The sequence below is a fragment of the Apiospora aurea genome (genome assembly GCF_038362705.1).
Source record: "Apiospora aurea strain CBS 24483 chromosome Unknown utg000010l_segment0_segment0, whole genome shotgun sequence".
In the NCBI taxonomy this organism is placed as follows: Eukaryota; Fungi; Ascomycota; class Sordariomycetes; order Amphisphaeriales; family Apiosporaceae; genus Apiospora; species Apiospora aurea.
In genome coordinates, this window is record NW_027117397.1 from 2,217,606 (window position 1) to 2,244,657 (window position 27,052).

Below are 27,052 nucleotides of genomic sequence, written 5' to 3' on the forward strand. Positions count from 1 at the left end.
AACCGGGTCTCTGATGCCGAACAAGGTTTCTGTGCCTGCCGTAGCAAGGCGGTAGCCTTACCGCCCCCTCTCAGCACTCAGAACGGTGTACTGTTCTAGGGCAGTTTACAGCCTAGTCCTGCGTTCAGAGGAGTCTAGAGGGACCAAAGGCAGGTAGCCCTTGGCAAGGCATAGCGGGTAAATCAACATCGCGTGGGGTTATCGCCGCAAATTTTCACTAACAGGAGAGCGGATGCAGGAGGAGTACCGGCCCCCATTCCTGCGTGAGCGAGCTGGGGTGAGTACACGCACGATGGGATCATCTCCCTGGTCGCAAAGGTTACCTAGGCGAAAGCTTAAACGCCAAACCAACATGCGGCATTCTGGAGCCGCTAGACCAGGCTGGGGAGGGGTTGCAAAGCCTTGGTCTACGCATATATCATTTGTGTATAAGTAGGCGTGAAGGCTGGGCCCTGATTCCATCGTCACGAAGCTTGGCAACACCCTACATCTCACACTTCCCAAGGCCGGTGAACATTAACTCTAATAAGTTTTGCCCTGATTCTAGTGGCTGAACGGAAAAAAGGAGACCTTGATATTTCGTCGACCCCCAATACTATCCCAAGCCATAACGCCTTTTCACGTATTCAACAATGCATATATTGACTACTACTACCGCGATCCTGTCATCGGCAGCGGCCGTCGCCGCGCTCTCCATACCCCAATCCCCATCCTCCCCACCAGCCGCCGCCGCCGCCGCCCTCGGCCGCCGCCAAACCTACGGCCTCGTGGGCAACGGCTACAACGGCCCCGAGAAGAAGCTGGGGAACCAGTACAACTACTGGACCGTCCTCCCCAACGGCACCGTCGACCTGACGCGCGGCGCCACCATGCGCATCACCGAACCCAAGCTGATCCCCATGGTCAAGACGGCCTCGCACCCGGCCGTCATCATCGAGCCCCGCCGCACCGTCCTGGCCCTCGTCGACTACCAGAACCTGTTCCTGCACTCGTCGCTGACCCCAGCGGCCGAGGCCGGACGTGCCGCGGCGAGCGGGCCCGCCGTCGACATGATCAAGGCATTTAGGAAGAGCGGCATGAAGGTCGCGTGGGTCAACTGGGGTTTGACCCAGTACGACCTGTCCATGATGCCGCCGGCCTTCATGGCCGGCTTCTCGGGCGGCACGATGCGGCCGGACAAGAGCTTCGGGGGCGAGATGGGCATGGTGGAAGACTCTCCGTCCCCGCCCTCCTCCTCCAATGAGACGACAGACAATGCCAGTAATAACAACAGGAACTCGACAAACATGGTCGACGCCGGCCCCATGCTCATGCGCGGCACGTGGAACGCCCGGCCGTGGGGTCCGCTGGGCCCGATGATGGACGAGGGTCTCGCGGCGGGGACAGACCTCCTATTCCATAAGAACCGGCTGAGCGGGCTGTGGGGCCCGCAGACGCCGTTCGGGCTCTGGCTGCAGGAGAACCAGATCACGACCATATTCTTCGGCGGCGTCAACGCGGACCAGTGCGTCTGGAGCACGCTGGTGGATGCTCACTTCAAAGGTATGAATATGATCTTGTCTTGAGGGGGATACTGGATACGGGATACTGATTACGGGGACGCCCAGGATACGATACGGTGTACGTGGACGACTTGAGTGCTACGATCAGCCCGGACTATACGACGCAGATGACGCGGTATAATGCCGACGGTTATAGTACGAAAATCTTCCCCAGCGCCGTTCTACGACACTGCGAGATATTGTTGCTAATAAACTTCGCCCCGTAGGCTTCCTAGGAAACAGCTCAGAAATCCTTGCGGCTCTTGGATGAGCCCGAGACGGGGCCACTGCTGAAGGGGCCAGGGACTTCCCGACATGAACAACACAATTACGAGTAGCATCTGGAGATAATTTTGGGCTTTAAAATATGACGACAGGATTGTAATAGCGAAAGAAAATGCAAAGCGATACCCAGGGAAATCTCCAAGGCCGCATTCGTCAAAGTACTTTTGCTCCATCACATGTCCATCTCCTTTTTACTCACCGGCATCCTCTACCCATCCCCAACCCATTTTAAACCCAACCAACCCCCTCCTATCCCCCATCTCAAGCAGCAACCGCCGCAGTAGCCAGCCTCCAACAAACATTAATCACCGCCGCCGTCGCCAGTATATGGCTCAGCCCCCTCAGCGCCGGCACATCCGCCAAGTACGCCGGGTAGTACACAAACACCTTGCCCACCACATGCAGCCCCAACAGCCCGACCAAATGCGGGTCCGCCGGGCTCACCGTCTGCGCCAGCGCGGCCGCGAGCCCATACGCCGCCAAGTTCTCGAGCAGCCCGTAGTGCGCACTGCGGAGGCGCAGCGGGACGCCCTCGAGCTCGTGGACGTGCCGCCGCGGATGCGACGCGGCGTCGGCGGCGGCGTCGGCGTCCGCACCCGCGCCCGCGCCCGAGCCCGAGCCCGTGGGCCGCGCCATAGCCTGGCCCGCGAGCGAGAGGGCGCCGCTGGCGCCGTAGGTCGCGAAGAGGTACAGGGCCGAGAGGGCGGGGATCATGCGCCCGCGGGTGATGTCCGAAGCCGCGGCGCATCCCGGGACCAAGGCCACGGTTTGGCGGAGGAGCCACTGGAGGGGGCCGGTCCGGGCGAGGTAGTCGGTTACGGGGATCAGGCCGAGGAAGGCGAGGGAGATGATGCCTTTTCTGATGCCTTTGGGATTGCGTCTGTTGTCGAAGTCAGCCCCTAGCCCCTGGAAAAAGAAAGACAGCTGGTAAGGGTAGACTTACATGCCATTGTTGATGGCGGCGTTGCTCTTAGCGCCTTGGACTTCGGCCGTCTGCTTTCCGGGCATTTTGATTTGCTGTGTATGTTGGCCGAGACAAATGGACAGGCCAATTTCACCAATTGAGTCTCGAATTCCCGACGACCTATATCTAAACCCGATCACTAATCAGAAAAGCATACCGAGGTCAGATTGCCGTGAAGAGGAACGCCTCGTCTCCACACTGGCGGGTCTGGGTTAGCTTCTAGGTTAGCAGGCCGCTTACGACCCGCGGTCATGCATTATTTCTAGATAGTGGCATTCTTTGGGCCTCTAGCTTTGCGTGGGCTAGTATACTGTTGAGCATATGTGGTGCCCCTGGAAGATACAGGGTCTATCCAATCTGACGTGTGGTCTTGTTGGCCCCAACACAGAACACCCGCGATAAAAGAAAAGTAGTAACGATCGTGCCAATTAACTTTCAAGAATGTACATCAGTAGTGTTCGAATAATTCGATTTGAGTCTTTCAGAAGAAAAGTTTCAATAGTCAGCTGTACGGGTAACTTGGTATCTTCATGCAGAACCAGAACAGTCGTATAGTGTCAGCGAGTTTCCATATGATGAAGGTATATACAAAAACTCCAATGCTTAATCCAACACGTAATAGCCACTCCTGTCCTGATAGGGCCTTGTCCTGAAAACACCCTAGGAAAGGGCCTGGACAATGGCGCCGTAGGCAGCCTTCTCGTTGAAGCTGCCATCGAACAGGGTAGGGTTCTCCCCGTTGCGCCACGATTGCTACAGTCCCGTAAGGTTAGTACGAGCAAAAACGGCAATGGAGATAGGCAGCAAGCACGAAGCACAACACAGCCGAATCGCGGACAGTCTAGAGGTGACGAAGGAGGAAACACTTACCGAGTCCGTAACCCCCAAACCGTAATGCCCACACACTTCTCCACCGCCAAGCAAGCATTCGTGACCGCGACGTAGTCGTTCGCCGCCGCGCCCGCGATATCGAGCTCGGTAATCGCGACCTCGGAAACCCCGGACGACGCGAGGGCCTCGAGCGCGCCCTGCGTCCCCGACGACGCGCCCGCGCCCAGGTGCGACTGCGTGCCGATGCCGTCGATGGGCACGCCCGCGGCCAGCCATTTCTTGACGTGGTCCCGCATCCCCGTCGTCGTCTTGGCGTAGGTGGCGCTGTCCAGGTTGTAGTCGTTGATGTACAGCTTGGCGGCCGGGTCGGCGGCGCGCGCGGCCTCGAACGCGATGCGCACGAAGTCCTCGCCGAGCACGTTGGACCAGACCGAGGGGCGGAGGGAGCCGTCTTCGTTGAAGATTTCGTTGACGACGTCCTGCACAAGGCATCTATGTCAATGATATGGACTCACCTCAGGAAAGGGGGGGTACTGAGTGACTTACCCAGGCGTAGACTTTGCCCTTGTACTGGCCCATGACGCCGTTGATGTGGTCTTGCAGGACCTGCGTCAGCTCGGCCTTGTCGGTGATCTGCTGCACCCACTGCGGGATCTGCGAGTGCCAGAGCAGGGTGTGGCCGCGGATCAGCATGCCGTTGGAGGTGGCGAAGTTGGCGACCTGGTCCGAGCCGGAGAAGCTGAAGCCTCCGCGCGTGGGCTCAGTGGCGTCCCATTTCACTAGCACGCTGTTAGCAAGTGTCCACGCTATTTCCAAGGGGAAAGAGTCCGGTACTCACTGGAGTTCTCTGCGGTCAGCTGACCGAAGCCGGCCTTGAGGATGTCGGTGGTCTGCGAGTTGCCCAGAGACTGGGGGTCGGCGATGTTGCCGTAGTACAGCTTGCCCTTGGCCTTGAAGAGGTCGTTGATGCTCTGCGAGGGCGCCGCACGGCCCACGACGGTGGGAGCAGCGAGGATCCCCGCAGGCCCGAGGAGGCAGGCAATGGTGGTGGCCTTCATGCTGGCGATGGGTCCGTTGTTGACGGTGTTGTTATTTTGGGAGTATGAGACGAACTCTCACTTTGAACAAGCTACACACTAGGGACGGGACAATGCTTGATTTGGCTGAACACGATGTGGGAGTGACGATGGCTGAAACACTGGGGGAGCCTCCGTGGACTTTATATGAGCTGCGACTCAGGGGAGTACTTTTCTCTAATGCATGTCTTGACCTATACTCACAAGCGTATATGCCTCTGCCCGCAACCTTTGATCCGGATGGAATTCCCCGGGTCTGCAAATCTTATTCCGCGAATCAGGTGCTGCCGGTGCCTGGCTAGTCCTTGCTGCCACTCACCCAGCCACCAAAGCATTACATAATGGCCAGGATAGGGGTGGACCTGGACATGAGCTCTACGCGGGTGAGCCGCCTGACTGCGTCACACTCAGGCGTATTGGCGCACGAATCCCTTCTTCCGTTTCCCAGGTTTGTGCGACGCGGCCAGCTCCGGCGTAGATGCAGTCACGAAACCAATCAATCTATTGGGCGAGCCAAGGTAACCAGCAAATTCATGTACGTGGGCGAGAAAAGAAAAAGCAAGCCTGGGCGGATGACGAGGGTAGCATTTCGGGACAGGAAGCCGGGCGGGCATGTCCCATTCAGTCGGTCTCGGCGCCGATCATTGCTTGTCTGAAACGGCGTGGCGCTGGGGGTTGCAATTTCGCGCCAATGGCAGCACACCGAATCGGGTGATCGGAGCTCGTCATGAACCACGGTTCGGGGCCCCATGGTCCTATAATCGTGCCAAGCGTGCCGGTTTGAGTAATGATGTTTCAACCGCTGCTGATCAATTGCCGGAGTCGGAGTCGGCAGGGTTCGGACATGCCTCCGCCCTCCGGATTCATTTAACTGCCGGCCGGGGATGAGATGTAACGAATATCCCTTGATCCGGTACCGCCATAAGACGCCAGAAAAGAAAAAGCACCTTCTCGCGGACAATTACCCACCGGGCCGCACGATTTGCAGACTCTGCTTGCCAAGATTTACGACGTGGATCTCATCTATGAATTCGTACCGAGGCGGCTCTACGGCACCGCCAGTATACCACTTCTGATTAGTAGAAGCAAAGAGTTCGCAAAGAGCAAGCTTTTCCTCAAGTACCAACATCTGAATGTTCTTGCTGCTCGCCCCATAACGGGGGAAGGTACTGACTCTGTGCTGTCATACGTTTGAAGCATTCATCACGTCAGGTGCGGAAAGAACAGGACTTTTCATGGACCAGCAGCAGCCGAATACATCGTGGCGAATGATATTGACTCTTGAGGTTCGTCATTACATTAACGTTGCTAATCTAATATCTTCGTAACCTAGTATCTCATGCGCACAGTTTGATATTGTTCGGCCTCTTTCGTACGAAGGAAAAGGTAGTTCGTGCGCAAGTCGCACGTGACCCCTTTTTGGTGCTAAACGCCCCTGAACTGGCGATACCAACACTATTTGTCTCACTTTAAGCGTAGACATAGCAGTACGGCCCCCCCAACCGTACTCACATGCTCCCGCACCGGCGACTGGTCCCCATTGAACCCCATATCGAGCAGATCGTCGAGCGTGGCGTTGGCGCTGGGCGGCTCGTTGGCCATGGTGCGGGTGCCCGCGATGCTGAAGGAGCGCTCGATAGGGGCTTGGTTCTGCCACATCCACCACACCCGGTCTACATTAGCATGCAAGAGCCAGAATAACGGGTCCCCGGGAGAGTTGTATACGTCGCCGCCCGGGTCGCCGTTCCACGTGAAGTGGCCCGCCGAGTGCACGCAGATGGGGCCCTGGGGCTGGTCGATCTGCAGCAGGTCTTGGAAGACGGCGATGTCGTGCGAGGGGCTGGCGAAGAGCTCCATGGTGTGCTGCAGTAACGTTGGTCAGTTTATGTTTTGTTGCTCGTAGGGTCTGGGGCGACTCCTTATTCGAGGGCTACTTACGTTGTCGGTCAGCCACTGCGACGTCATCCAGGGCGAGATGTCCCGCTTGAGGCAGCGCGGGCTGTAGCTGAACATGGGGCCGACGGGCACATCACCGCTGTCGGGGAAGAAGGTGGGCGACGTGGCCGAGATGTTGGCCGTGATGACGCCGTAGGGCCCCGTCTCGACGCAGCCGCCGCCCTCGGCCTGCGGGATGCACAGGGTCGAGTTGTTGACGAAGGGGGTGCACTTGTGGGGCGCGTAGACGCCGTTGCCGCCCTGGGACGTCGGGCTGCCGTCCATGTAGGGCGAGTGGATGGGGTCCATGGACGACTTGACCCAGTTCCAGTAGGGCTGGTAGCCCTTGTAGCCGCATTCGTCGCGCAGGGCTGTCTCCCAGGTGTAGACGAAGTACCTGTCCAGATGTCACTGGTTAGAGTAGATCATAACATGGGCGGAGAGGGCCAAAGCACCTGTGCCAAGACAAGAAGTTTCCGGTCATATGAATGGTCCTGGTCAGGTTCATATGGGTCGCCACGAAGTCGTCATAGCGGGTGCGGGCACCAGGGACCAACTCGGGCGGGGTGATGGACGGTTTGGTCATCAGACACCTGACGGCATCGATGTAGTCGGTCTTCTCCGCATCTGAGAGGTCGGCGCTGTTGTGGTAGTGAGCATGTGAACTTGCAAGGCAGAAACCCGATGTGTACATGCAACGTACTATTCCTTTCGAACTGCGGCGTTGGCAATGGTGCACTCTTGCGAGACGCCCCTGGTGGCGAGCTCCTTTTTCAAGGAACCGTCGGCAACGGCGTTCTTGAGAGTCTCGAAGCTCTTCGCGGCGACGGCGTCCGTCTGGTCAGTGGGTTCGGGCGTGTAGGCTGCGGCCGAGGAGAGGAGCAGGAGGCTCGATCCCAGGGAGAAACGCATGGTGGACAGACTATACAGGGCTCGGGATGAGCCAGTATCAGGTCCGAGCTAACAATCGAAGAGAAGTCTGCAGAGCACCACTGGACCAACCGATCGGACAGATCAGCACAGCATAGCCGATTTAAGTATACGAGATCCAAGGGCCAGATAGCCGAGAAATCTCTGCAAGCATTGTATAGCCAGCTATACCTGGGCTGCCTGCAAAGACGGCGAAAACCTAAAAAGGGTGATTGACACGCTGGGCTTACTACGCATCTAGCAAGCCCTTCCAGGTGCCTCCACAGTAAGCAGGCTGTGAGATGTGGGCAAAGGGACTAAAGTCGTGATTTTGCCCCATACGTAGGGCGACCATTGGTGGTGTTGTCCGACGGGGTTTTGAGTGCGACCGCCGGCCGATAAATGTCGTGACCCGCCCGACGCCATAAAGAAGGAAGCTTTCAGATGCTTGGCACTGAGGATGCTGGGATAATAGAGCCAATAACGGGCTCTAGTGTCCGCCAGTGTGGGCTGGGTTGCGTGGAGTGCGACATTACTTGTATCTCGCAGATTTGACGGGTCGGCCTTTGCCCTGGTAACCAATCACAGAAGCCTGAACCTGGCGGATTTTATACTTACCTGTACCATGTCCTCCCATATCGCCGTTGGCAGTGGATGAAACGGCACGGGCCAGAGAACCATATTCGGGATTGACCGCTCGTCACAATGATCAGCAGGGGGATTTTCAGATAGCCGATAAAGGAGCACTCAGTTTAATCGAGGTAAGCTGCCAACTCATGAAAGGAATGGGAAGAACCGAGAAAGACGTGAAACTACTGCTGCACCCATACATAGCCGAAAGCTAAAGCCAACATACTCCGTACGCATCACTGGCACTATGCATTTGTTCTTCCGTTCCTGATGCAACGTTGATTAGAGTTGGACAAGCGCATGAGTCAGGCCCGCGACCCCCTGCAAAATACGTGCTGCCACGTTGCCCCTTATCGCACAGATGATGCAGGTAAGGACCTGGCATGTTAATGGCGTAGGAACACTCACCCCGCTCTCGTCCCTGGCCTGCTCCGGTGTCGTATCTATATCCTGTTGGCGTTGTACTTCTGTTACGATGTTAGCTCCTGCCAACCGCTATCGAACCAAACTCTATTGCCCCTATCCCTATCCCACTGACAGATTGGAGGCACTGGCCACTTGGTAGAACTAGTCATGGCTCCCAGATGTTACAGCGGAGGCACGTCCAATTATTGGCTATGAACTCCGACTCCGACTTTATCACTGCGGTGGGCAGTAGTCAGGGGCATACGCCGCTCTGCAGAACGCATCTATTTTTGATTCAATTCTTGTCTTGGTGTCCGCAATCAACACTGACACGACAGGGGCCAATAAGCCACATGTATACAGTTCTAATCAGCCATGGCTATCGTAATACGTGGTGATGAACTGCAAACCAGGACTCGAACTCGCAACGTCGCCTCTCACTTTGCCATGTTGACAACTTCACCTGTTCTCAGCAGGTAGGGTGTGATCTGCCCCATCGACGCTGGGAAGGAAATGCTCGATGTAGCAGTCGAAGTCGGCGCAGTCCCAGCCGGCACGGGTCTTGCTAAAGGATTCCTTCAGCATGCTGTTCAAAGGAGCCGGCGTCTCAAACTGGGTTGGGACGTAAGGACAGTGGTCCCCCTTTGAGCCGTCCTTTACGGCAAGAGCAGGTTGAGAAGGAACTTCACTTACGAGCGAGTATTCAACAACGCCGTGTTTCTTGAAGATTGGCATGGCAGCTGGCAGATGCTCCTCGATGATCCACTTCATGAAGGCTTCGTGGGTGTGCTCCGGTCGGCGGTAGTGGGTGACCGTGAACTTGTAGTACGTAGAGCTATCAGCCATTATAGTGTGTTCAAGGGACCTGACCCACTAGTCGCACTAATGCGCCATTGCTGCTGCTACTCGTCCGTGTCTGCACTCCAATATAGTAGGCTAACAGGTGCGGGCAACTATCGAGCCAGGACCGGAAACAGCCCAGGGGGCGGCTGGCCGTACATACATAAAGGCCGAACGCCTTGCTCGTTGGAAGAGGGCTGGCCAGCTTCATATTCACCCACCAAACCTACCTGATACACACGATGATCTCAAGGTTCGTGTACAATGCCGGGCTGGCTGACCTCGGAAAGGATCCTGATTGGCAGACAGGACAGTGATATGCACACTTCCATGCATCTCGTCAGCGGAATTTTAAATGTACGCTCGAATGGGAGTTGGCCAGGTTGCCGAAAAAGGTAAACCCTAAACTATATCTTGACTACATTTCCAGGCATGACAGGAAATATGGGACGGTATGTGATTGGCTCCGGGCGGGACGGATGGGCCATGACCTCATCGTGACGGCGGCCCGGACCTAACACCCCGTGTGCGACAGCCCGCACGGCTTCTTCAAGGCCTCATAGTGACATGTGGGTGCCGACAAAGAGTTGATCGCCCAACCACATGTCAATATTGATGTCACCACTACTAATATGTGACTCTCGATTGGCTAAAGTGAGTTCATGAGGTAATGCTACGCCTCATAGATCTCCCGATCCAATGGAGAGCCTCCTATTTGTCAAAATTACCGAGTAAGGCGAATCAAGTTCACTGTTTGGTAGGTAATATAAAGATCGTCAACTGTTCCAGGTGTTGATGATCGATGCGCGCTGTGAAACCCCCCATTACAAACCATTCTGTTCCAATATGAAACTATCAGGAGTCCGCCCGCTCATTCGAGCCTTCCCCTCTCAATCCGCTCTCGCGTCTGCGTACAAGCCGATGAGCACGAGGATCGCCTCGTTGTCCACAATCGGAGACGCCATCACCAAGGACCACCGAGAGCTCAGGAAGTACTACAACGAGGTCGTCTTGACCGATGATGCCGACCACCGCGCTCGCTATGGCAACCAGTTTACTTGGGAGTTGGCACGCCATTCCATCGCCGAGGAGCTGGTTGTCTACCCGGCCATGGAGGAGTACATGGGTGCCAAGGGAAAGCACCTCGCGGACGACGACCGGGCACAACACCATCGGGTATCTTGCAATGCCATGTTCTGATTCAAAAATCCGTGTACTTACTTTTTGCTACAGGTCAAAGAGCTATTGAAGGAGTATCAGAATCTGAGGGGCGACGACCCCAACCATGTACCCAAAATCAAAGAGCTGTGGCAGGTGCTGTCACAACACATTAAGGAAGAGGAGGAGAAGGATCTGCCAGAGCTGGAACAGGCCATCCGGAGCGCCGACGGCGAAGGCGAGTCGGAGAGGCTGGCCAAGACCTTTGAACGGACAAAGTACTTTGTACCTACACGCAGCCACCCCAGCGCCGGCGAGAACCCGGTCTTTGAGTCCGTCATGGGTTTGATGGCCACGCCGATGGATAAGCTGGCCGACATGTTTCGCAAGTTTCCCAAGGAAGAGGATTCATTAGCCAATTGGAACAAGGACGCGCCTTGAGGTATCTAAGTGTAGTCCAGGACGATGAATTTGCCTTGGTTATATTTATTTTTAACTATGCCAGTTCATTACCGTTTACCCGTTCTATATAGTATCAAGGCCTTAATCGGGTAATTATAAATCTTTTAACGCTTTCTACCGTGTGATAGCGTACTGATATACTGCAGCTGCCCCTGGGGTCTATGGTATCTTCAATGCCGTTGGCAAGTCACTGCACCGATTCAAGCGCAAGCTCGTCCGCGAGGCGATTCGGTCTAGCTTTGACTCGGGGGAGAGTAGCAAGGGCGGTCCGGAGCTCGCCGGCCGCAAGCATCTCCCCGCCAGCTCCGGGGACCTTGTGGAGGGAGCTGTCGGATTCCTCCGAGAAGGAGCAAGGACCCCGGTTTGTCGTTGACGGACACGTGGTACCTCCTGGGGTACATGTTGGCGTGTGAACACACTTACTGCATTCCCCACAATCCGGACTATTTTCCGGAGACCTCTCTGAGTTCAGGCCTGAACGGCGGCTTGATGAGGTCAATACTAATCCCAGCTGGTGCAATGTTGCGACCGGTAACGAAAGGCGTATTCGTTCGCTTCTCTGCCGGCGCTCGTGGGTGCGCCAGCAAGGTCATGGCGCATCTACAGTGCAGCCTGTTTCCGGCCAGTCTCCTGTGGTACTTCGATTTCGAGACGGCCGCCGGCCATCAGGGGAATGTAGGAGACGGCGATCCCGGCCTGGGTGCGGGACGTGAAAGAGAGGACGAATGTCAGTTGTACGATGCAGCGTCTGCCGCGCAACGACGGACCGATGCTGGTGTTTTTCACCCCACGGATCGAAGGGCCCGGTTATACAAGCACCATCGCTGAGGATCCATAGCTGGCCAATGTTTCCCGCTGCCCCCTCAACCTTGGTCGGCACCCACTATATGGCGACCCGTGCCGCAAGTACCAAGCCGTTGGGCGCGCCAGGACCCAGGGAGGCCCATACATACTGTCAGCGGTTGGTCCGGACCCGCGGATGAGGAGCACACATGCAAGGGCCACATTGTTGATGGTGAGTTGGCCATGTGGGGTAAATATCTCCATGGGAATGGGACGTTGACCCAACCTCACATAACCCGCGTCGTGACCGTCGGTCAGGTGTGATCCCTTTCTTCGTCCTCTCGAAACCAACAAACAAAACGCCTCTCCAGATGCTTCAATAAGTATGGCGGCGCCACCATCGTTGCTGGAAGCCCTCGTCTCCGTCGTCGCTCCGCTGCCTGTGACAAAGCCGGACAATTATGCCAACGAAGGGTACGTCGCCCGCTCATCCCACGTCGTCACCGCTGCTTACGTACTTACTGATGAACCCAACCAGGCCTCTTATCCAGCAACCTATCGGTGACGGCGCGTTTGGCGGCTCCGTGATAGGCCAGGCCATATCGGCCGCCTACGCCACGGTGCCCGACGACTTTGACCTGTACTCGTCGCAGTCGTCGTTTCTCCGCCCCGTCAAGGCGAGCCGCACGGTCGTCTACCGCGTCGAACGCACCGCGGACGGGCGCTCGTACTGCACCCGCGTCGTACGGGCCACCCAAGCCGAGGGCGGTCCGTGGCTGTACGTGTCCATCCTGTCCTTTCAGAAGCGGAAGCCCCGCCGCCCGACGGCGGTGGAAGGCAGGCCCGACGACCACAGCGACGGCCTGACGTTTGCGGACGCCATGCCGGACATGGAAGGGTTCGCGCCCCGGGACCTGCCGGGCCAGGGCTTCAAGCAGATGAGCTTCCAGATCGGCGAGGAGAAGCTGAAGCGCATGGGCGTCGAGGCGGACGACCCGTTCGAGTGGCGACTGCTCCCCTTCACCAAATCCGGGTACGGCGGCGGCCCCTCCCAGACCCGCATCCGCGGCTACGTGCGGGCCAACAACGCGTCCACGCCGCTGACGCTGTCCGACCCCGTCAACCTGGCGTCCATGGCGCTCTTGTCGGACCAGTCCCTCTTCGAGCTGTGGCTCTTCCAGAACTGGGACTCGATACCCCGGGAGTGGCGGGAGCTGGCCATGACCATCAGCCTGAACAGCCGCATCTCGTTCCACGACCCCACGGCCCGGGCCGAGGAGTGGATGGTGTGCGAGAGCCGCATCTCCTGGGGCGCGGACGGGCGGCTCAGCGCCGAGCAGCGCTTCTGGAACCGGGACACGGGCGAGCTGCTGATGACCAGCACGCAGGATGTAGTCGTTAGCCGGCCCAAGCCTAGGCTGTGATTGGCGACAGGCGGTATCTCGGGAAAGAACAGGCTTGCGGAAAAGGGATGAGGGGCCTTGCCGACAACAGTAACAAATTGATACAGGGATTTTCCATGGAGGTTGTACATATGTATGTATTATTGTAAATGAGATGGATATCTAGCGGCGTATTGATTTCTTCTATTCAGGGAACGCATATACATAGCCAGTTAATCGGGAAGCCGAGTAAGCCATGATAGCCATCTCAGTCGGAACCCGCCCACCGGGGAAGCCACGGATCCGACCAAAGCCAACCAACCGGGTGACAAATGTGCTTTGGCCCTGACAGTTCGAAACCATCTCGTCCTAAAAGGGGACATGTGCCAGCGTCTCGCAGAACCCAATCTCGGTCTCGAACAAGCAAGACGCAAGCTGGAGCACGGACAGACCGGGAACCCTACTATAACTCCTGTCCGCCTCCGTTATCCGCCCCAACTTCCCAAACACGTCAATCCGCCCGGGCGGATCCCTCGTGGACGCCACCACGAACCGGGTGGGCTCGGTACAGTACGTCCTCTCCCAGTTCCTCGTGGCGACGTCAACATTGGGCGTCCGGAAGAACAGCCGCAGCTGGCTCGCGGTGCTCATCCCCCATTGCTGCGTCCGCTTCAAGTAATGCGTCAGCTCGACCCAGTCCCTCGCGCGGGTGGCTCCGTCAATCCAGAAGGTCACGGGACCCAGCTTCGGGTGGACGCTGCGCGGGATGTTGGGGTTGTAGATGATCCGGAGACAGGACTGGGCGCAGTGGGGGTCCGTCGCGAGGAACTTGTTGACGGAGCAGAACACGGCGAAGGCTTCGACGAAGCACTGGAGGTTGACCCGGAAGACGGCGTTGCTAGAGGACGGAGGAGTAGAGGAGGAAGAAGAACGTGCGGGACCGCTCGCCGCCCTCGTGGTGGGATTGACGGAATGGCGGAAGGCGGCGAGGAGGCGTCCGTCCAGGGCGTCGAGCTTGGCGGTCTTGTTGTTGGCCTGCCCGCTCACGGGCGAGGGCGGGCGGAGGTGGACGGGCTTTTCGCGCCGGACGACCAGTCCCCAAATCTGGTTGCGGAGTTCTGCGGGGAGACTGAGTAGAGTGGTCCGGAAGGGATTGTGTGTTGTCGAAGCCATGGCGTCTTGTGCGTCACGGTCTGGAGCCCAATAAAATCTGCAGGGCGGATAGCAAGGATAGTGGCAATGTTTTGATTTGTACCCAATTCGCACAAAGAATAACGGACAGAGTATATATATCTTTTTATTCTGTTGGCTCTAATCCATAGCGATCGGATGGGCTTTTTTTTATCCTCCCTATGTTGAAGTTTATCTTGAAGCTTTTATCAAACCATGGTATTCAAACTGCGTCAATATTATTTTAAGCATTTCAAGGCATTGGGTCCAACCCGCGTCTGCAGCTCTTGTTGCACTGCGTGATACGATATTTGATTAAGGAGCAAAAAAGAAAAGTGAATGATTTGTTGCAAGAGGGACTCTATTGATCAGTGCCCTCTTCAGGGACGAGCGACAGGCGAGTACATTTCTCTTCATCTTCTATTTACTGCTTGATATCCCCCAAAGTCCTGTAAAACCCCATCTTGACCTCCTCGAAGTGAAGTGCCAGCCATTCCGGGAATCTCAACCGCTTCGGACCTTCCGCTGTAGGGAGTTTGTAGGACCTCTTTGCCCAATATTCATGCCAATCCCAGGCAAAATCCTCCTGTCCGTCGGGTAAGAGGTTGAAGGCGAAATTGACACACTTGGGCGTGTGCTTCTGCAACATCTCCACGAAGCGCAGCCAAGTCATCGCTGGATTCCTTTGCTCCGCGAGCTCGACCCAGCAGATCACCTTGCCCATCGTGAACGCGGGAACAGGATCCCACATGAAAAGGGTCATCCATTCCACGCCAACTTTCGGGCCCAGTACGAGGAAGGTGTTGCAGCGCATGAACACCGGGAAGGCTTCCCGGTAGACCTGCTTGCTGACTTGGAAGAGTGCAACCCGCTTCAGGTCCTCGAACAATTTGTCGTCATCTTCCGTGTCATCGTCGTCTGGTTGGTAAAGCCCGCGGGCTGCAAGGTCATCCCACGCCGAAGTATCCGACTTGCTGAGACTGATGTTTTGGTTCAAAATGCCGCTGCGAATCGAGTTGCCTATGCGGTACGGATCAAACACGCGGATGAACTCATTCCGCCTCAGAGAAAACTCCAGGATAGCTGTGCGAATCTCAGGAGGGAGCGACTGGAAGCGAAGCGGGGAGGACACATTTGTTTCCATACTTGTAAACTGGGCTCTTGGGGTATCTGTGAGATGTTACCCTATGGTTTGCGATGATAGAAGGTCCTGCCTGAGTCCAGTCTCAAGTCGTGAGCCAACGAAAGCGAACGAACCGGAAGTAGCCAGAGACAAAGTAAATTCCAGCCTGAATTTGTGAGTGGAACTTTTTATAGTAATCAGATAGAGTATTTGTGATGAAGGCTGATTTCAAGTTGCGTAGAATTATTTCCAAGTCGTAGTTTTCTCTTCTTGATGTGGGTAGGAATCCTTTTTTTTTTTCTGTTCTTCTTTTATTTAGCCTTTCCAAAGTCACTCAAGGCTAACTCCGCCTAGAGAGAATAAACTCACAGACACAGTACCCCGTGTAATAGCCTGGCTTTACCAGGACTTTAACTATACTAGTGGATACCGGGAACCAGTTTCCTGAAAGAGTCTAAAAGAAAAACCAAACATTACTATGGTTGGCGAATGGACTTTCTTCGCCCCCTTCCTCCTACGTGTACCGTGGCAGCGAACGAGATCTTTGCTTTTTACGTATACTCAGACCCTAATCATCACGATTCTCCGTGTGCTAGTCTGTTTCGGAAGGATATCTCGAGCTGGTATTTGCATCTGTCCCACGGGGTTGTAGATCGTGGGGCGTCCAGTCAGAAACGTCCGGCTAAAAGAAAAAGGGGTGGAACAGACGATAGCAAAGTGGAGTTTTCTCTTTGCGGGAAACCCTTCGGGGTTGTTTCTCCACACCACCATGGACCCTTCGATCCCGCCGGTTCGGCCCCTAGACCGTCCGTCGACGCCCGATTCCTAGTTTGACTCGATGCTAATGCCCATTCGGCATGTCCTGGCTGGGCCGGTCCGCGGAAGCCAATTACTCATAGAATGAGGAATGGTATTTGATCCATCTTCTATAACAATCGTCCATATCAAATGCATATCCCGTTCTTCGCCCATCCATCGGAATACTGCATCGTTTTTTTTTGTAGATCTCGGGACAAGTGTTAACAGCCTACCAACACTGATATAATCAAGCATCGGCAAACTCCGCGGTCATGGACGCAGCGTCCAATCCCACAGTGCATCTCCAGCACATGCCGCCGGGGGGCCCAGCCGGAGCCCGACGAGACCTTCGAGCAGCTGAGGCAGAGCCTGTCGCGAGTGGTGTCGCGGGGATCTAAAGGAGCAGGAGCCATCGACGGCGGCGACCTGCCTGGGATCCCAGTAAAGAAGGCACCGCATCGGGGGTCGTCGTCCCACACCCCCTCCATGGCCGCGGCGCCGGAATTAACAACCCCGAACTTGAAGCCGGCCCGCCACCACCCCCCGCTCGACACCTACACCGCACCTTCCCCGGCCGACCCCTTCCCCGAAGGCGGCCTCCGTGCCTGGCTCGTGGTCCTCTCCGCCTTCGCCATGTCCTTCGCCTCCTTCGGCTTCATGGTCAGCATCGGCACCCTGCAGTCCCACTGGCACGCCCACCAGCTCGCCCACCTGACCTCGCGCGACGTCGGCTGGATCCCCTCCGTCTTCACCTACCTGAGCCTCGCCCTGGGGCTCTGGGTCGGCCCCCTCTTCGACCGGTACGGGCCCCGCTGGATCGCACTCGGCGGGTCCGCGGGGTACCTGCTGATGATCTTTTTGCTGGCCGAGTGCACGCAGTTCTGGCACTTTTTGCTGTGCTGCGGCGTCCTGGGCGGCGTCTCGGCCGCCGCGCTGACGACGACGCCGTTGGCGGTGGTGGCGCATTGGTTTGAGCGGCGGAGGGGTTCGCGCAGGGCGTCGTGATGATTGGGAGTTCGTTCGGCGGACTCACCCTGCCGCTGATCCTGCAGGCTACCATCCCGCGGTACGGGTACGCCTGGTCGATCCGGATTTTGGGCTTCATCTTCGCGGGCTGCCTGCTCACCAGCAACCTCTTAATGAAAGCCCGAACCCCCCCGCTCCGCTCCCGCCGACGAAACCCCCCAGGTGAGCGCGAGAAGACCCGAGACCAACCCATCATCTCGCTCGCCATCTTCGCCGACCTCCGCTTCGCCCTCCTAACCGTCAGCGTCTTCGGCTTCGAAATCGTCCTCTTCAGCGCCCTCGGCCTCCTGCCCACCTACGCCGCCCTAGTAAACCCTGCCGAGACGACGGGCTTCTACCTCATCGCCCTCCTCAACGGCGCCAGCTGCCTCGGCCGGCTGGGCCCCGGCTGGCTCGCGGACAAGGTCGGCCGCTTCAACATGGTGCTCGCCATGACCGTGTTCACGCTGGTCTGGATGCTCGCGCTGTGGCTGCCCCTGGGCCAGACGTCGCTGGGCGCCCTCTACGCCTTCGCGGCCCTCTTCGGGTTCGGCACGGGCGGCTGGATGGCGCTGACGCCGGCGTGCGTGGGGCAGCTGTGCCGCGCCGACGAGTTTGGGCGCTACTACGGGACCATGTACTTTGTGGCCAGTCTCGCGACGCTCGTCTGCATCCCCATCAGCGGCGAGTTGGTCGAGAGCGTTGGGCCGACAGCGTACGTGGTTTTCCTGTGCGCCGTGTTGGGCTTGAGCTTCATCAGTTTCATCTTCAGTCGGTGGGCGTGTTTGGGTAGGCGGTGGCTTGTGATGGCCAAGGTATGAAGGGACTGGGATTGAGATCGTAATAGACAATTGCTCTTGCGTTGATGATTTATACATATTCTTTTTACATGCGGTGCATTATCAAGGCCGCAGTCTTCCGAATTCCACCTTCATCTAACCCGTATTTCCCACCGAGACGCCGTGCCAACATGCTGTCAATGTAAGACATGCTGCCGCAAGTCGGTGCTTATGGCTGTCCGGCAACCCAATAAATGCCCAAAAGGTAAAACGTACTGCTTAGTCAAAGACATCAGTAGCATACCGCGCATTCCTCAACTCATCCCACCAAACCTTCGCCTCCTCCTCACTAATCTCCACCCCCTCCTCCTTGAGCTTCGCCGCCCGATGCATCTTGAGCGCCACCTCCGTGACCGCGTCCCCCACCGCCTTGCTGCCGCAGATGTACAGCCGGGCGCCCGCGTTCCACGCCTCCTTGACGTCGAGCCGGTCCTCCCAGATGGCGTCCTGCACGTACTTCTGCCCCCCGCTCGCCTCGGGCTTGCGGCTGTACACGCGCCGCACCCGGACCGCGCCCGACCGCTCCCACCCGGACAGCTCGTCCGAGTACAGGTCATCCCGGCCCGCCTCGCGGCAACCGTAGTACAGCGTCGCCGGCGCCAGCTTGCGGCCCGCGCCCAGCATCGCCGCGCGCTCCTGGATGAAGCCGCGGAAGGGGGCCAGGCCCGTGCCGGCCGCGACGCAGATGATCGGGGTCGTCTCGCTGTCCACGGGCAGGTGGAAGGCCGTGTGCGACGGGCGGATCGAGACGTTGAGTCGGTCGCCGGGCTTCAGGGCGGACAGGTACGTGGACGCGACGCCGACGTACTGGCCCTGGCCCGACTTGGACGGGGCGTCCAGGAGGGAGAACGTCAGGGTGACGTGGGATGGGTTCCAGAGCGGCGAAGATGAAATGGAACTGAGAGTATTGTCAGTTGAATGTGTCATAGCAAAGAGAGGTAGTATGAACTTACTATTGACGCACGCGCATGGGCGGGAGCATGGTAAGGAACGAAGCCAGGGGCAGGTCAATGGCCGGGTACTTCTCAAGCAGGTCGAGCACGGACACGCGCTTGGCAATGACCTCGGTCGCGAAAGCGTCAGCAGCGAGGTGCTGGAGCTCGGCCTTGACCTTCTCGTCCACGGAGAATTCGGCCAGCACGGCGATGTTGCGCTTGGTCGCGGGCTGCGCCAGCTCGACGTAGGCGCCGAAGATGTCGTTGGCCGAGACGGGCATGCCGGTGGGCAGCGAGGTCTGCGCATCGGTCTTGATGGTGAGACTGGCGTCCCAGGCGAGACCGAAGCGCTTCAGGGCGCGCTGGACCGTGACCGCTGGGTTGATCGGCAGGACGGCCAGGTAGTCGCCGGCCCGGTAGGTGGAGGAGCTGGGCAGCTTGATCTCGAGATGCCTCTTGACCGGCTCGCCCTCGGCTGTCAATGAGCGGCTCTCCACAACCTCGGCTTCCATCAGGTCTTGTCGGAGAGTAGACAAGCGTGGCTTGTCGACAGTAACACTGAGGGCAGAGGCGAGGAACGGCTCCTCCTCGCCCTGGGAAGCGCCGTAGCGCTTGGCAAGAGCGGGCCAGAGCTGCTCATCCTCCCAGGCCTCGAAGTCGGTGAAGCAATCGCCGCTGGCGACATCGGCAAGACCGATGGGCGCAAGTCGCTCGGCGCCAGCCTCTGCGAGCTTGTCATTGACGAGCTTGGGAATGCGGTGGAAGGTCTGGGCCCACTCGTGGTGACCGCAGCCAAACACGGCATAGGAGGAGTCCTTGAGAGTGCTGGCGTCCTTGATGCTCTCGACCCAGTTGACGAAAAGGCCGGCGTTGTCAGGAGGCTGGCCCTCGTACGAGGCAGTAATGACGACAGTCGGCTGATCCTTGGGCAGGCTTCCGAAAGAGCTGTCCATGCAGTCCAGCTTCTCGACCTTGAACCCGTGACGCGGCGCATCGGAAGCCAGACGCTGAGCCAAGGCTTCACAAGTGCCGCTGTTGGAACCGTAGAGGACAGTCAAGGGCTTTCCAGCACCAGTACCCGGCACTGGTGTGCCGTCTCTTGATGCCTTGGAGCTTGCGGCCTTCTCTGGGCTAGTGCCAGACAAGCGATGCTCCAGCTGGGTGGGCGTCATGCCATCACGGAGAATGGCTCGCATGTAGAACTCATCGGGCTTGATGGTCAAGGTCTGCTTGATGTCGCCGTCGTATCTGTCCATGACGAAGTTGAAGTTCTGCAGCAGCATGGCGATAGCCAGCAGCGCCTCCTGCCAAGCGAACGGCCTGCCGATGCAGCCACGAGCGCCATTGCCGAAGGGCTTCCAGGCGTTGCGCGGGAGCTTCTCGAAGTTCTCGTCGAGCATGCGCTCGGGCTTGAACTCGTTTGCGTCATCGCCGAAGACGGCGGGGTCCAGGTGGGACTTGGAAAGAAGGAGCAGCAGTCTGTCTTTGGCCTGGATGGGGTACTTGCCGGCCAGGAGCATGTCTTCCTTGGCATGCACGCCGAACGCCGGGATGGGCGCGTCGAGTCTGAGAACCTCGCGAAGGATGGCGTTGAGGTAGGGGAGCTTCGACAAGTGGTCCACGGTGATCTGGCCCTTGCCGATAACGTTGTCGACTTCTTCCTGGGCTTTGCGGTAGACTTCGGGGTGCTTCAGCAGTTGCGCGAATGTGAAAGAGAGCAGGCCACTGGTGGTCTCGTGACCGGCAATCAAGAACGTGATCAAGTTGTCGGTGATTGACTGATCGGTCATCTTCTTGCCAGTCCGGGAATCGACACCGTTCAGCATGGCGCCCATCAAATCCTTACGGTCGCTAGGGTTCGCCTTGCGCTCCTGAAGCACCTCGTCCGCAGTCTTGCGGAGAGTCTCGATGTCCTCATAGTACTTCTGGTTCTCCTTGCTGTAGAACCACGAAGCGACGGCCGGACGGCGAGACCGGTTGCCAGCCTCGACGAGGAAGTCACCCATGGCCTCGACGAACGGGTGCATCTCAGGCTTGTAGAAACTGTTGAAGCGGTAGTCCATGGAGCAGAGCGCTAATGTGTCGAGGGCCAGGCGCGTGAAGTCGTCCGTGACCATGATCGGGGTGTTGGAGCCGTAGCGGGCCCACTTCATGGCCAATTGGCCGGCGATGTCTCGCATCTCATCGAACATGCCTCGGATGCTCACGGGGCCGAAAGCGGGAACTAGGACTCGGTGGGCAATGCCCCAGTTCTCCTCGTCGATGAAGGCGGTGAAAAGACCGTCGTGAACGGCGTCTCTAATCTCCTTCAGAGCGGAATCGGGGATCTTGATGAAACGCTTCTCATCGCACGCCTCGTCGACCAGGTCATGAGTGCTGAGAACGACGAGAGGGCCGGTGGGGAGGTTGAGGCGGTAAATCTCGCCATACTTGTCGGCAAGGGACTTCAGTGACTTCAAAGGGCACCGAGGGTCGATTTCGCTAACATTCCAGCCCAGGAAGGGCAGTCCCGGAGGCTCGGGTACCGGAGTGCTTTCCGACATTCTGAACACCGGCAGACCGACTCAGATGTGGGGTAGGTTCGATGATGTCAACTCAGTATATCAGTCGATCGAGGTCGGCTGACGAAGAAAAGAACTGGTTGATGAACTGGTATAAAATAAGTAGGTAAGTAAAGTAGGCTGGTCGGTTGAAGAATTAGTAGGAGGAAGAGGTCAAGCTGAAGTGATCTGCAACCAGGAAAAAGTTGGTATAAGCTGCTTCAGCTCCGGGATGGGCTTGTCGCAGAAGTCCATGGGCATGAAATAAATTTATAGCTGTGGCGCCTTCGCCCTTCCCTGCCCCTGCACTGCATTCCGGAATGTGCTGGGCTACTCCCTCCCCTAAGTTTTTAGCGGCCTTCAGAGACCCTGGAGTCGTCGGCAGGTCCACTGCTGCCATTGCCCGCAGTGGACTTTGCGGGCTTTGCGAGCTTTGCGACGCGGAGGGCCGCTGTCGAACCATTTTCGCCGGTCCCGATCCACTGATCTCTTGGGGAACCAGATAGGGAAAGCGGGCAGTGCGGGCTGGTGCAGTGCAGAATCTGGTTCTCGCAGAAGTGCCGTGATTATTCAGCCGAGCCAGGCGTAACGTAACCGTGCCGTCAAGATCGCATCACGCCGCGACACGAATTGCGGATTGTTGCTGTGTGCGCCGGCAGCCAGGGCCAGGGAGAGAGAGATTCGAGAGTCGGCTACGAGGCAGAAATATGGAGCCGAGAGAACGAATCCATGTCGTCAATGGCATGACGATTGTTAATAACGGGGTTTTGTAGGGACGGTCGCCATGCCGGAGGCCCATAGAAACACCTTTGCGCCTCGGCTCATCGGACAGGTCGGCCGCCAAGCCTTCTGTAGCGCTGGCTGCTGGGCTGGCCTAACCAGCGAAACTGCGATGCGACAGGGGGTGCAGTGGCAGCGCTCCACCAGTTCACATGCACCCAGCCGAATCTGCAGTGGCCTAGAGCTTGGCTGCAATGGAAGTCGCATTCAGAAATGCCACCAATATCGGGTAAGCGAGGCCAACTGCGCGAATCAGGGGCACTGCGCCGCCCAGATTGGGAAGTGGTGACCGGTTTGGTCTTGGTCGGGCTCGGCATCGGTGAGTCGGTCGCCTCGGGACAAGTTTGGAAGGCATGCAGAAGCACCGGCGGCGAACACTTCCCTTTTCTGCTGACGTTGGCTGACTGATTACTGGTCGACTGCCGGCATTTGCTGTCGATTAAGGTTAATTGCCAAGCAGCGGCCACACCCTTCACGAGCATGGTTGCCCGTAATTAATTCGGCCTCTCCAGGACATGCTCAAAAGTCCGTCTCCGTCGGGCCAACTGTCTTGAACGGCGGCGTTTCACGAGGAGGAGTCTCCGCCATCCGCCTGCCTGTCTGCCAGTGGTTTATTAGTTGGCTTTTTAGGCACTGCGCTTGGTGCCAATCCCGCCACTAAAATAAACCAGCCCAGGGCTCATTGGCCAGCATAACCCTGCCCCTCCTATTCTTGCTTGGGTTAAAGCATTGCGCCGACTTGGCAGCTTGCTTGATCTTCGCTCATGCATTTGCACGTCAAAACGTTGCCCTGTGACACATGTCAAATTGACTTTGGAACCATTGGCGCAAGCAAGTTTGGAACATCTATATCGCGAACTTATGTAACCATGTCCTACATATCCCTCCTTGCTACCTTCACGGCTGGTAATCACTACTACTATCTTGATCATCGCCGTCGACCGCCACCGCGGCAACCCGACGACGGCGCGCAACGCGTTGCTTCTTAAACGCCCGCGGCTCGCGGACTGTGATCTCTTCGGCAGCGGACGACGAGGACGCCGACGATGAAGGAACCGCCAACGAGGAAGAGGAATCGAGTTTGCGCTTGCCCCCCTGCTTGACGGCGTTGCGGATCATCTTGGACACCTCAAACGAAAAGCCCGTGTTGATGCCGCCGTCGGGCCGGACCTCATAGCCCGCCCGCTTCTCCGGTCCCTCGACCATCTCGTACAGGGTCGTACCGTGGTAGTCTTTCGGCATCCACGACGTAACCGTATTTGTGGCCGCTACACGTGATTGGTTTGAGGATTATGTCAGCCTCCCCTTTACGACGTGCCTGCATGTACGATGATGTGTAAGTAGTCATCTGCGCTTACTCACCTTTCAGCATGATGCCGTACGAGGCATTGTAAAAGTTGCCTCCCTTGGTCGGGTCGGTCGGCGCCTGCGTCGTGCACGCAATGAAGAACCGGTTCCCGTTGTTCTCCTTGTGGGTGAAACGCGAGTAGTTGATAGAGCACAGCCCCGACGGCGGCGCCAGGTCCAAATCATCGAAGGTGACCGACTTCCCATTGAAATCGAAACTGAAGTTCTTCTCCTCGCGCATCATGTCCATGCGCGGCGCCCCCGAGTTGGCAATGGCGTCCTCGTAGTCCTGAATGATCTCGTTCGGCAGCCGGGACTTGAGTATATTCCACCCCAGGCTCGCCATGCCCTGCGCCCTGTGGTTGAGCCGGCGCTCGTACGCCTGGCGCGCGGGCGTGTTGAGCCGCTTGTTGCAGGTCGCGAGCCGCAGCCCGGGCTGGTGCCGCGACCCGCACGTGTAGCCGAAGTGGCACAGCTGGCCCGGGTCCTCGCGCCGGTCGTCGCGGCGGCGGTCGACCACGTCGAGGCAGATCTCGGTGAAGGCCTCGCGCATCGCCTCGTCGGGGAAGAAGTTGCGGAGCACGACCATGACGAGCTCCTTAGTGTCCTCGTCGCGGAACTGCACGCTCTCGTCCTGCTCGATGATGTACTGGAGCTTCGAGAAGTCGATCGTCTTCGTGCCGCGCCGCAGGCCCTTGTTGTATCGCGGATCCTTCAGGGGCTTGCCCTTCCAGTAGGCATCCCACTCATTCTGCGCCTTTTGGGTGCCTGCGGTGTAGAAGTCATTTACGGGATATGGGGTTTCCAGTCTCTTCAAGTACACTGTCTTGATCGAGTCGAGGTACTTCTTTTTCTGGGTGGGAGACCAGTTGATACCAAGGCGTTTCTCGATCTGCTTGGCAGTCTCTTCTACTACTACGGCTTTCATGGCGGGCCGTTTCAGGGGCTTCTTGGACTAAGAGCTGACGACAAGAGAAACGGTAGACAGTATCGAGACGCCGCTGTCCCAGGCTCGGTGCACTTATGAGATACATCCTAACGAGAACGCGCAAGTCCTTTGTGTGAAAGCTAGACTCCTACTCGACGAGTTCGGCGAAGGTGATCCCAGGACGTTTGGGGGCCATCCCCAGATCATACCGTTTTTGGCGAGATGACGAAAGGGGTTTAGCAAGTACACCTATTCGACGAAAGCGAATTCGGGTTTCTATGAAGTCCATTGTGCAGAGGATATTTCGGCCCTTCTTTGATGTCTGTCTCGTGACAAAGGTCGAGGGTGCTGCTCAAAGAAGAACCCCATTCACAACTCGACCCTTCTGAGACAATGGCGCACAGCCAGCTTCTAGAAATGTCTCAACGCATTTTGTCTGCCGAGTTTGGGTTTATCGCGTAGCTTCATTTTGGAGAAGAATATCTATGCAGTCTTTCCTCAGGTTTCGAACTCGTGGTCAATCACGAGGATCCCCGTATTCTGGCGGCCTTTAGAGGGCGAGAAAGTGTTTTCAACATGGACTAGGCGGGGCTGAACAATGCAAATGGAGCAGTGTTCACGGTGAATCCTCTACTTTGGGAGAGAAAGACTGCATCATGTTTGCAGAGCATGTTCTCGTGGGATTTCCGAGAACAGTTGGGAGTCTTCAAGAAGCCCGAACTCAAACTCGATGATGCTGGAAGTTGTTATGAGATCATGTCTGCAGTCCAGCCAAGTAAAGGGGCCAACGGTGAAGAAGCCGAACAAGACACGGGAGAAACCCGAGATCTTGGAACGGCAGCAGATCTGAACGTCTCGGAAGTCTTGACAACATGGCATAACCGCTTCTTGGCTAACCGCAAGACACATTACCCTCTACTGCTAGGTTCGCGAAGCCTTTGGGAAGGGCTTTCGACGAAACCTACCTGGTAGGCTCATGGGAATCAGAACTTCATTTTGTCTTCTATGGAAAGTAAAAGACCCACCCGTCGGGACGAAAGCTTTTCATTCGGAATGCTGACCCGGACAAATATCACAGGGTCGGTGCTTTCATTCTTTTTGGCGGGTTCAACGGTGGCCGGATCTTTGACAACGCACCGCGTACGGAGATAACGCTGATCTAACTTTGGGTAAGGTATATAGCAAAGGATTGTATTTCATAAGTGCTAGCTAAAGAAAGGTGGAAGATAAATTGAATCCATAACAAGAAAACGGCTCCTCTCCTCCAAGTTCAGGATCAACCCAACCCATCAAAGATAATAACGTGTTCCCCTGACCGTCCAGAAGAGAAAAGGGGCCCAGGGCTAGCTTAACAGGTGAAGCCACAGTCCATATCCAACTTCAATTTACGCGACAAGAAGCCGATATGTTTCCATTTGCCAACTTTGCAGTGATCATTCTCTGAGCGAGGCTTGCCCGATTCCCACTGCTCGTTGTCGTATTCAAAGGAAACCTACAATATACGGCTAGCTGGTATGCAATTTACTTAACAGGCGGTAGAAACGGGCATTAATATCGGGGAAAAAAAAGTTGAATTACTTACCGGGCTATCATTGCGCAGGTATATGGTAAAGACCAGATCCTTGGGCAAGCCGTTGCCGCCGATGCTGCCGCCCATGACACTGTCCACCCGGGCTTTGAAATCGCCTTGGGTCACGTAGGACTGTTTGGCGTCAAAGACTTTGACGGTCACGGAAAACTCGAGATCGGGTGGCCACTGCTTCAGCAAGTGGACGTGGACACCGCACCACCCGCCCTCGAATCGTCTCTCGACGGAGGCGTTGGAGGGAGCGCCCATGGCCTTGGCGGCGAGGCTGAGGACGGCCAGGAAGATGGTAGTAGCATGCATCTTGGAAGAAATTGTGTGTATTAACTCCAGTTAAACATTAATAATTATAAACAAAAATCATTCCAACTTCTTGAAAGAGGTCAATATTCAAGATTTGTTAATACTGAATCTGCAAGAGAGAGAGAGAGAAAGCTTAATGTATTAGTGCGATGATGGGGATTAGCTTTTCATGCTGTTTTGCTTTTCGACTTATACCAGCGCAGGCCAAGAGAACCAAGTGGCTCAAAACCGAGCAAACTCAACACACATCGACTCAGAAAGAATATATTGCGATAATGGGGATGATGCCGTAAGAGCTGTTTCCCACGCGGACAAAAGTCGCCTTATATACACCAGAAGCACTGAGCGGACTATACATAATAGACACCATCCCGATAAATGTGTCTGAATACTATCAGATCAGTCTGTGCAAGAGAGATAACAGGTCTTTGGAATCGGATCCAAAGCTCAGACCGTCTAGAGGCAGTGGCTCAAGTATGCCGGGCAATCCTAGAATTG

At 56.8% G+C, this 27,052-nt stretch overlaps 14 protein-coding genes across 14 annotated transcripts; 5 read left to right on the top strand and 9 right to left on the bottom strand.

Moving 5' to 3' along the window:
* Positions 1–632: 632 nt before the first annotated feature.
* On the top strand, positions 633–1,812 carry PG986_014702 (Isochorismatase hydrolase; the record flags this gene model as incomplete). The annotated part of the gene is made up of 3 exons (XM_066850924.1): positions 633–1,542; positions 1,608–1,697; positions 1,769–1,812. 3 exons carry the CDS (start codon positions 633–635, stop codon positions 1,810–1,812), a joined length of 1,044 nt encoding a protein of 347 aa, XP_066693162.1.
* A 275-nt stretch (positions 1,813–2,087) lies between these two features.
* On the bottom strand, positions 2,088–2,834 carry PG986_014703 (uncharacterized protein; the record flags this gene model as incomplete). The annotated part of the gene is made up of 2 exons (XM_066850925.1): positions 2,088–2,706; positions 2,770–2,834. 2 exons carry the CDS (start codon positions 2,832–2,834, stop codon positions 2,088–2,090), a joined length of 684 nt encoding a protein of 227 aa, XP_066693163.1.
* A 616-nt stretch (positions 2,835–3,450) lies between these two features.
* Positions 3,451–4,679, bottom strand: PG986_014704 (endo-1-4-beta-xylanase; the record flags this gene model as incomplete). Its single annotated transcript, XM_066850926.1, has 4 exons — positions 3,451–3,543; positions 3,681–4,100; positions 4,168–4,400; positions 4,460–4,679. 4 exons carry the CDS (start codon positions 4,677–4,679, stop codon positions 3,451–3,453), a joined length of 966 nt encoding a protein of 321 aa, XP_066693164.1.
* A 1,482-nt stretch (positions 4,680–6,161) lies between these two features.
* Positions 6,162–7,544, bottom strand: PG986_014705 (uncharacterized protein; the record flags this gene model as incomplete). Its single annotated transcript, XM_066850927.1, has 4 exons — positions 6,162–6,560; positions 6,636–7,029; positions 7,088–7,273; positions 7,336–7,544. The coding sequence occupies 4 exons, from the start codon at positions 7,542–7,544 to the stop codon at positions 6,162–6,164; spliced, it is 1,188 nt and encodes a 395-aa protein (XP_066693165.1).
* A 1,491-nt stretch (positions 7,545–9,035) lies between these two features.
* On the bottom strand, positions 9,036–9,422 carry PG986_014706 (uncharacterized protein; the record flags this gene model as incomplete). Its single annotated transcript, XM_066850928.1, has 1 exon — positions 9,036–9,422. One exon carries the CDS (start codon positions 9,420–9,422, stop codon positions 9,036–9,038), a length of 387 nt encoding a protein of 128 aa, XP_066693166.1.
* An 840-nt stretch (positions 9,423–10,262) lies between these two features.
* Positions 10,263–11,015, top strand: PG986_014707 (uncharacterized protein; the record flags this gene model as incomplete). Its single annotated transcript, XM_066850929.1, has 2 exons — positions 10,263–10,592; positions 10,650–11,015. The coding sequence occupies 2 exons, from the start codon at positions 10,263–10,265 to the stop codon at positions 11,013–11,015; spliced, it is 696 nt and encodes a 231-aa protein (XP_066693167.1).
* Positions 11,016–12,204: 1,189 nt separating this feature from the next.
* On the top strand, positions 12,205–13,243 carry PG986_014708 (uncharacterized protein; the record flags this gene model as incomplete). Its single annotated transcript, XM_066850930.1, has 2 exons — positions 12,205–12,293; positions 12,358–13,243. 2 exons carry the CDS (start codon positions 12,205–12,207, stop codon positions 13,241–13,243), a joined length of 975 nt encoding a protein of 324 aa, XP_066693168.1.
* Positions 13,244–13,570: 327 nt separating this feature from the next.
* Positions 13,571–14,374, bottom strand: PG986_014709 (uncharacterized protein; the record flags this gene model as incomplete). Its single annotated transcript, XM_066850931.1, has 1 exon — positions 13,571–14,374. The coding sequence occupies one exon, from the start codon at positions 14,372–14,374 to the stop codon at positions 13,571–13,573; it is 804 nt and encodes a 267-aa protein (XP_066693169.1).
* Positions 14,375–14,795: 421 nt separating this feature from the next.
* On the bottom strand, positions 14,796–15,515 carry PG986_014710 (uncharacterized protein; the record flags this gene model as incomplete). Its single annotated transcript, XM_066850932.1, has 1 exon — positions 14,796–15,515. One exon carries the CDS (start codon positions 15,513–15,515, stop codon positions 14,796–14,798), a length of 720 nt encoding a protein of 239 aa, XP_066693170.1.
* Positions 15,516–16,778: 1,263 nt separating this feature from the next.
* On the top strand, positions 16,779–18,118 carry PG986_014711 (uncharacterized protein; the record flags this gene model as incomplete). The annotated part of the gene is made up of 2 exons (XM_066850933.1): positions 16,779–17,249; positions 17,345–18,118. The coding sequence occupies 2 exons, from the start codon at positions 16,779–16,781 to the stop codon at positions 18,116–18,118; spliced, it is 1,245 nt and encodes a 414-aa protein (XP_066693171.1).
* A 237-nt stretch (positions 18,119–18,355) lies between these two features.
* Positions 18,356–21,614, bottom strand: PG986_014712 (uncharacterized protein; the record flags this gene model as incomplete). Its single annotated transcript, XM_066850934.1, has 2 exons — positions 18,356–19,034; positions 19,090–21,614. 2 exons carry the CDS (start codon positions 21,612–21,614, stop codon positions 18,356–18,358), a joined length of 3,204 nt encoding a protein of 1,067 aa, XP_066693172.1.
* A 1,674-nt stretch (positions 21,615–23,288) lies between these two features.
* On the bottom strand, positions 23,289–24,666 carry PG986_014713 (uncharacterized protein; the record flags this gene model as incomplete). Its single annotated transcript, XM_066850935.1, has 2 exons — positions 23,289–23,659; positions 23,754–24,666. 2 exons carry the CDS (start codon positions 24,664–24,666, stop codon positions 23,289–23,291), a joined length of 1,284 nt encoding a protein of 427 aa, XP_066693173.1.
* Positions 24,667–25,335: 669 nt separating this feature from the next.
* Positions 25,336–25,682, top strand: PG986_014714 (uncharacterized protein; the record flags this gene model as incomplete). Its single annotated transcript, XM_066850936.1, has 2 exons — positions 25,336–25,591; positions 25,639–25,682. The coding sequence occupies 2 exons, from the start codon at positions 25,336–25,338 to the stop codon at positions 25,680–25,682; spliced, it is 300 nt and encodes a 99-aa protein (XP_066693174.1).
* Positions 25,683–26,014: 332 nt separating this feature from the next.
* On the bottom strand, positions 26,015–26,554 carry PG986_014715 (uncharacterized protein; the record flags this gene model as incomplete). The annotated part of the gene is made up of 2 exons (XM_066850937.1): positions 26,015–26,158; positions 26,249–26,554. The coding sequence occupies 2 exons, from the start codon at positions 26,552–26,554 to the stop codon at positions 26,015–26,017; spliced, it is 450 nt and encodes a 149-aa protein (XP_066693175.1).
* Positions 26,555–27,052: the final 498 nt, after the last annotated feature.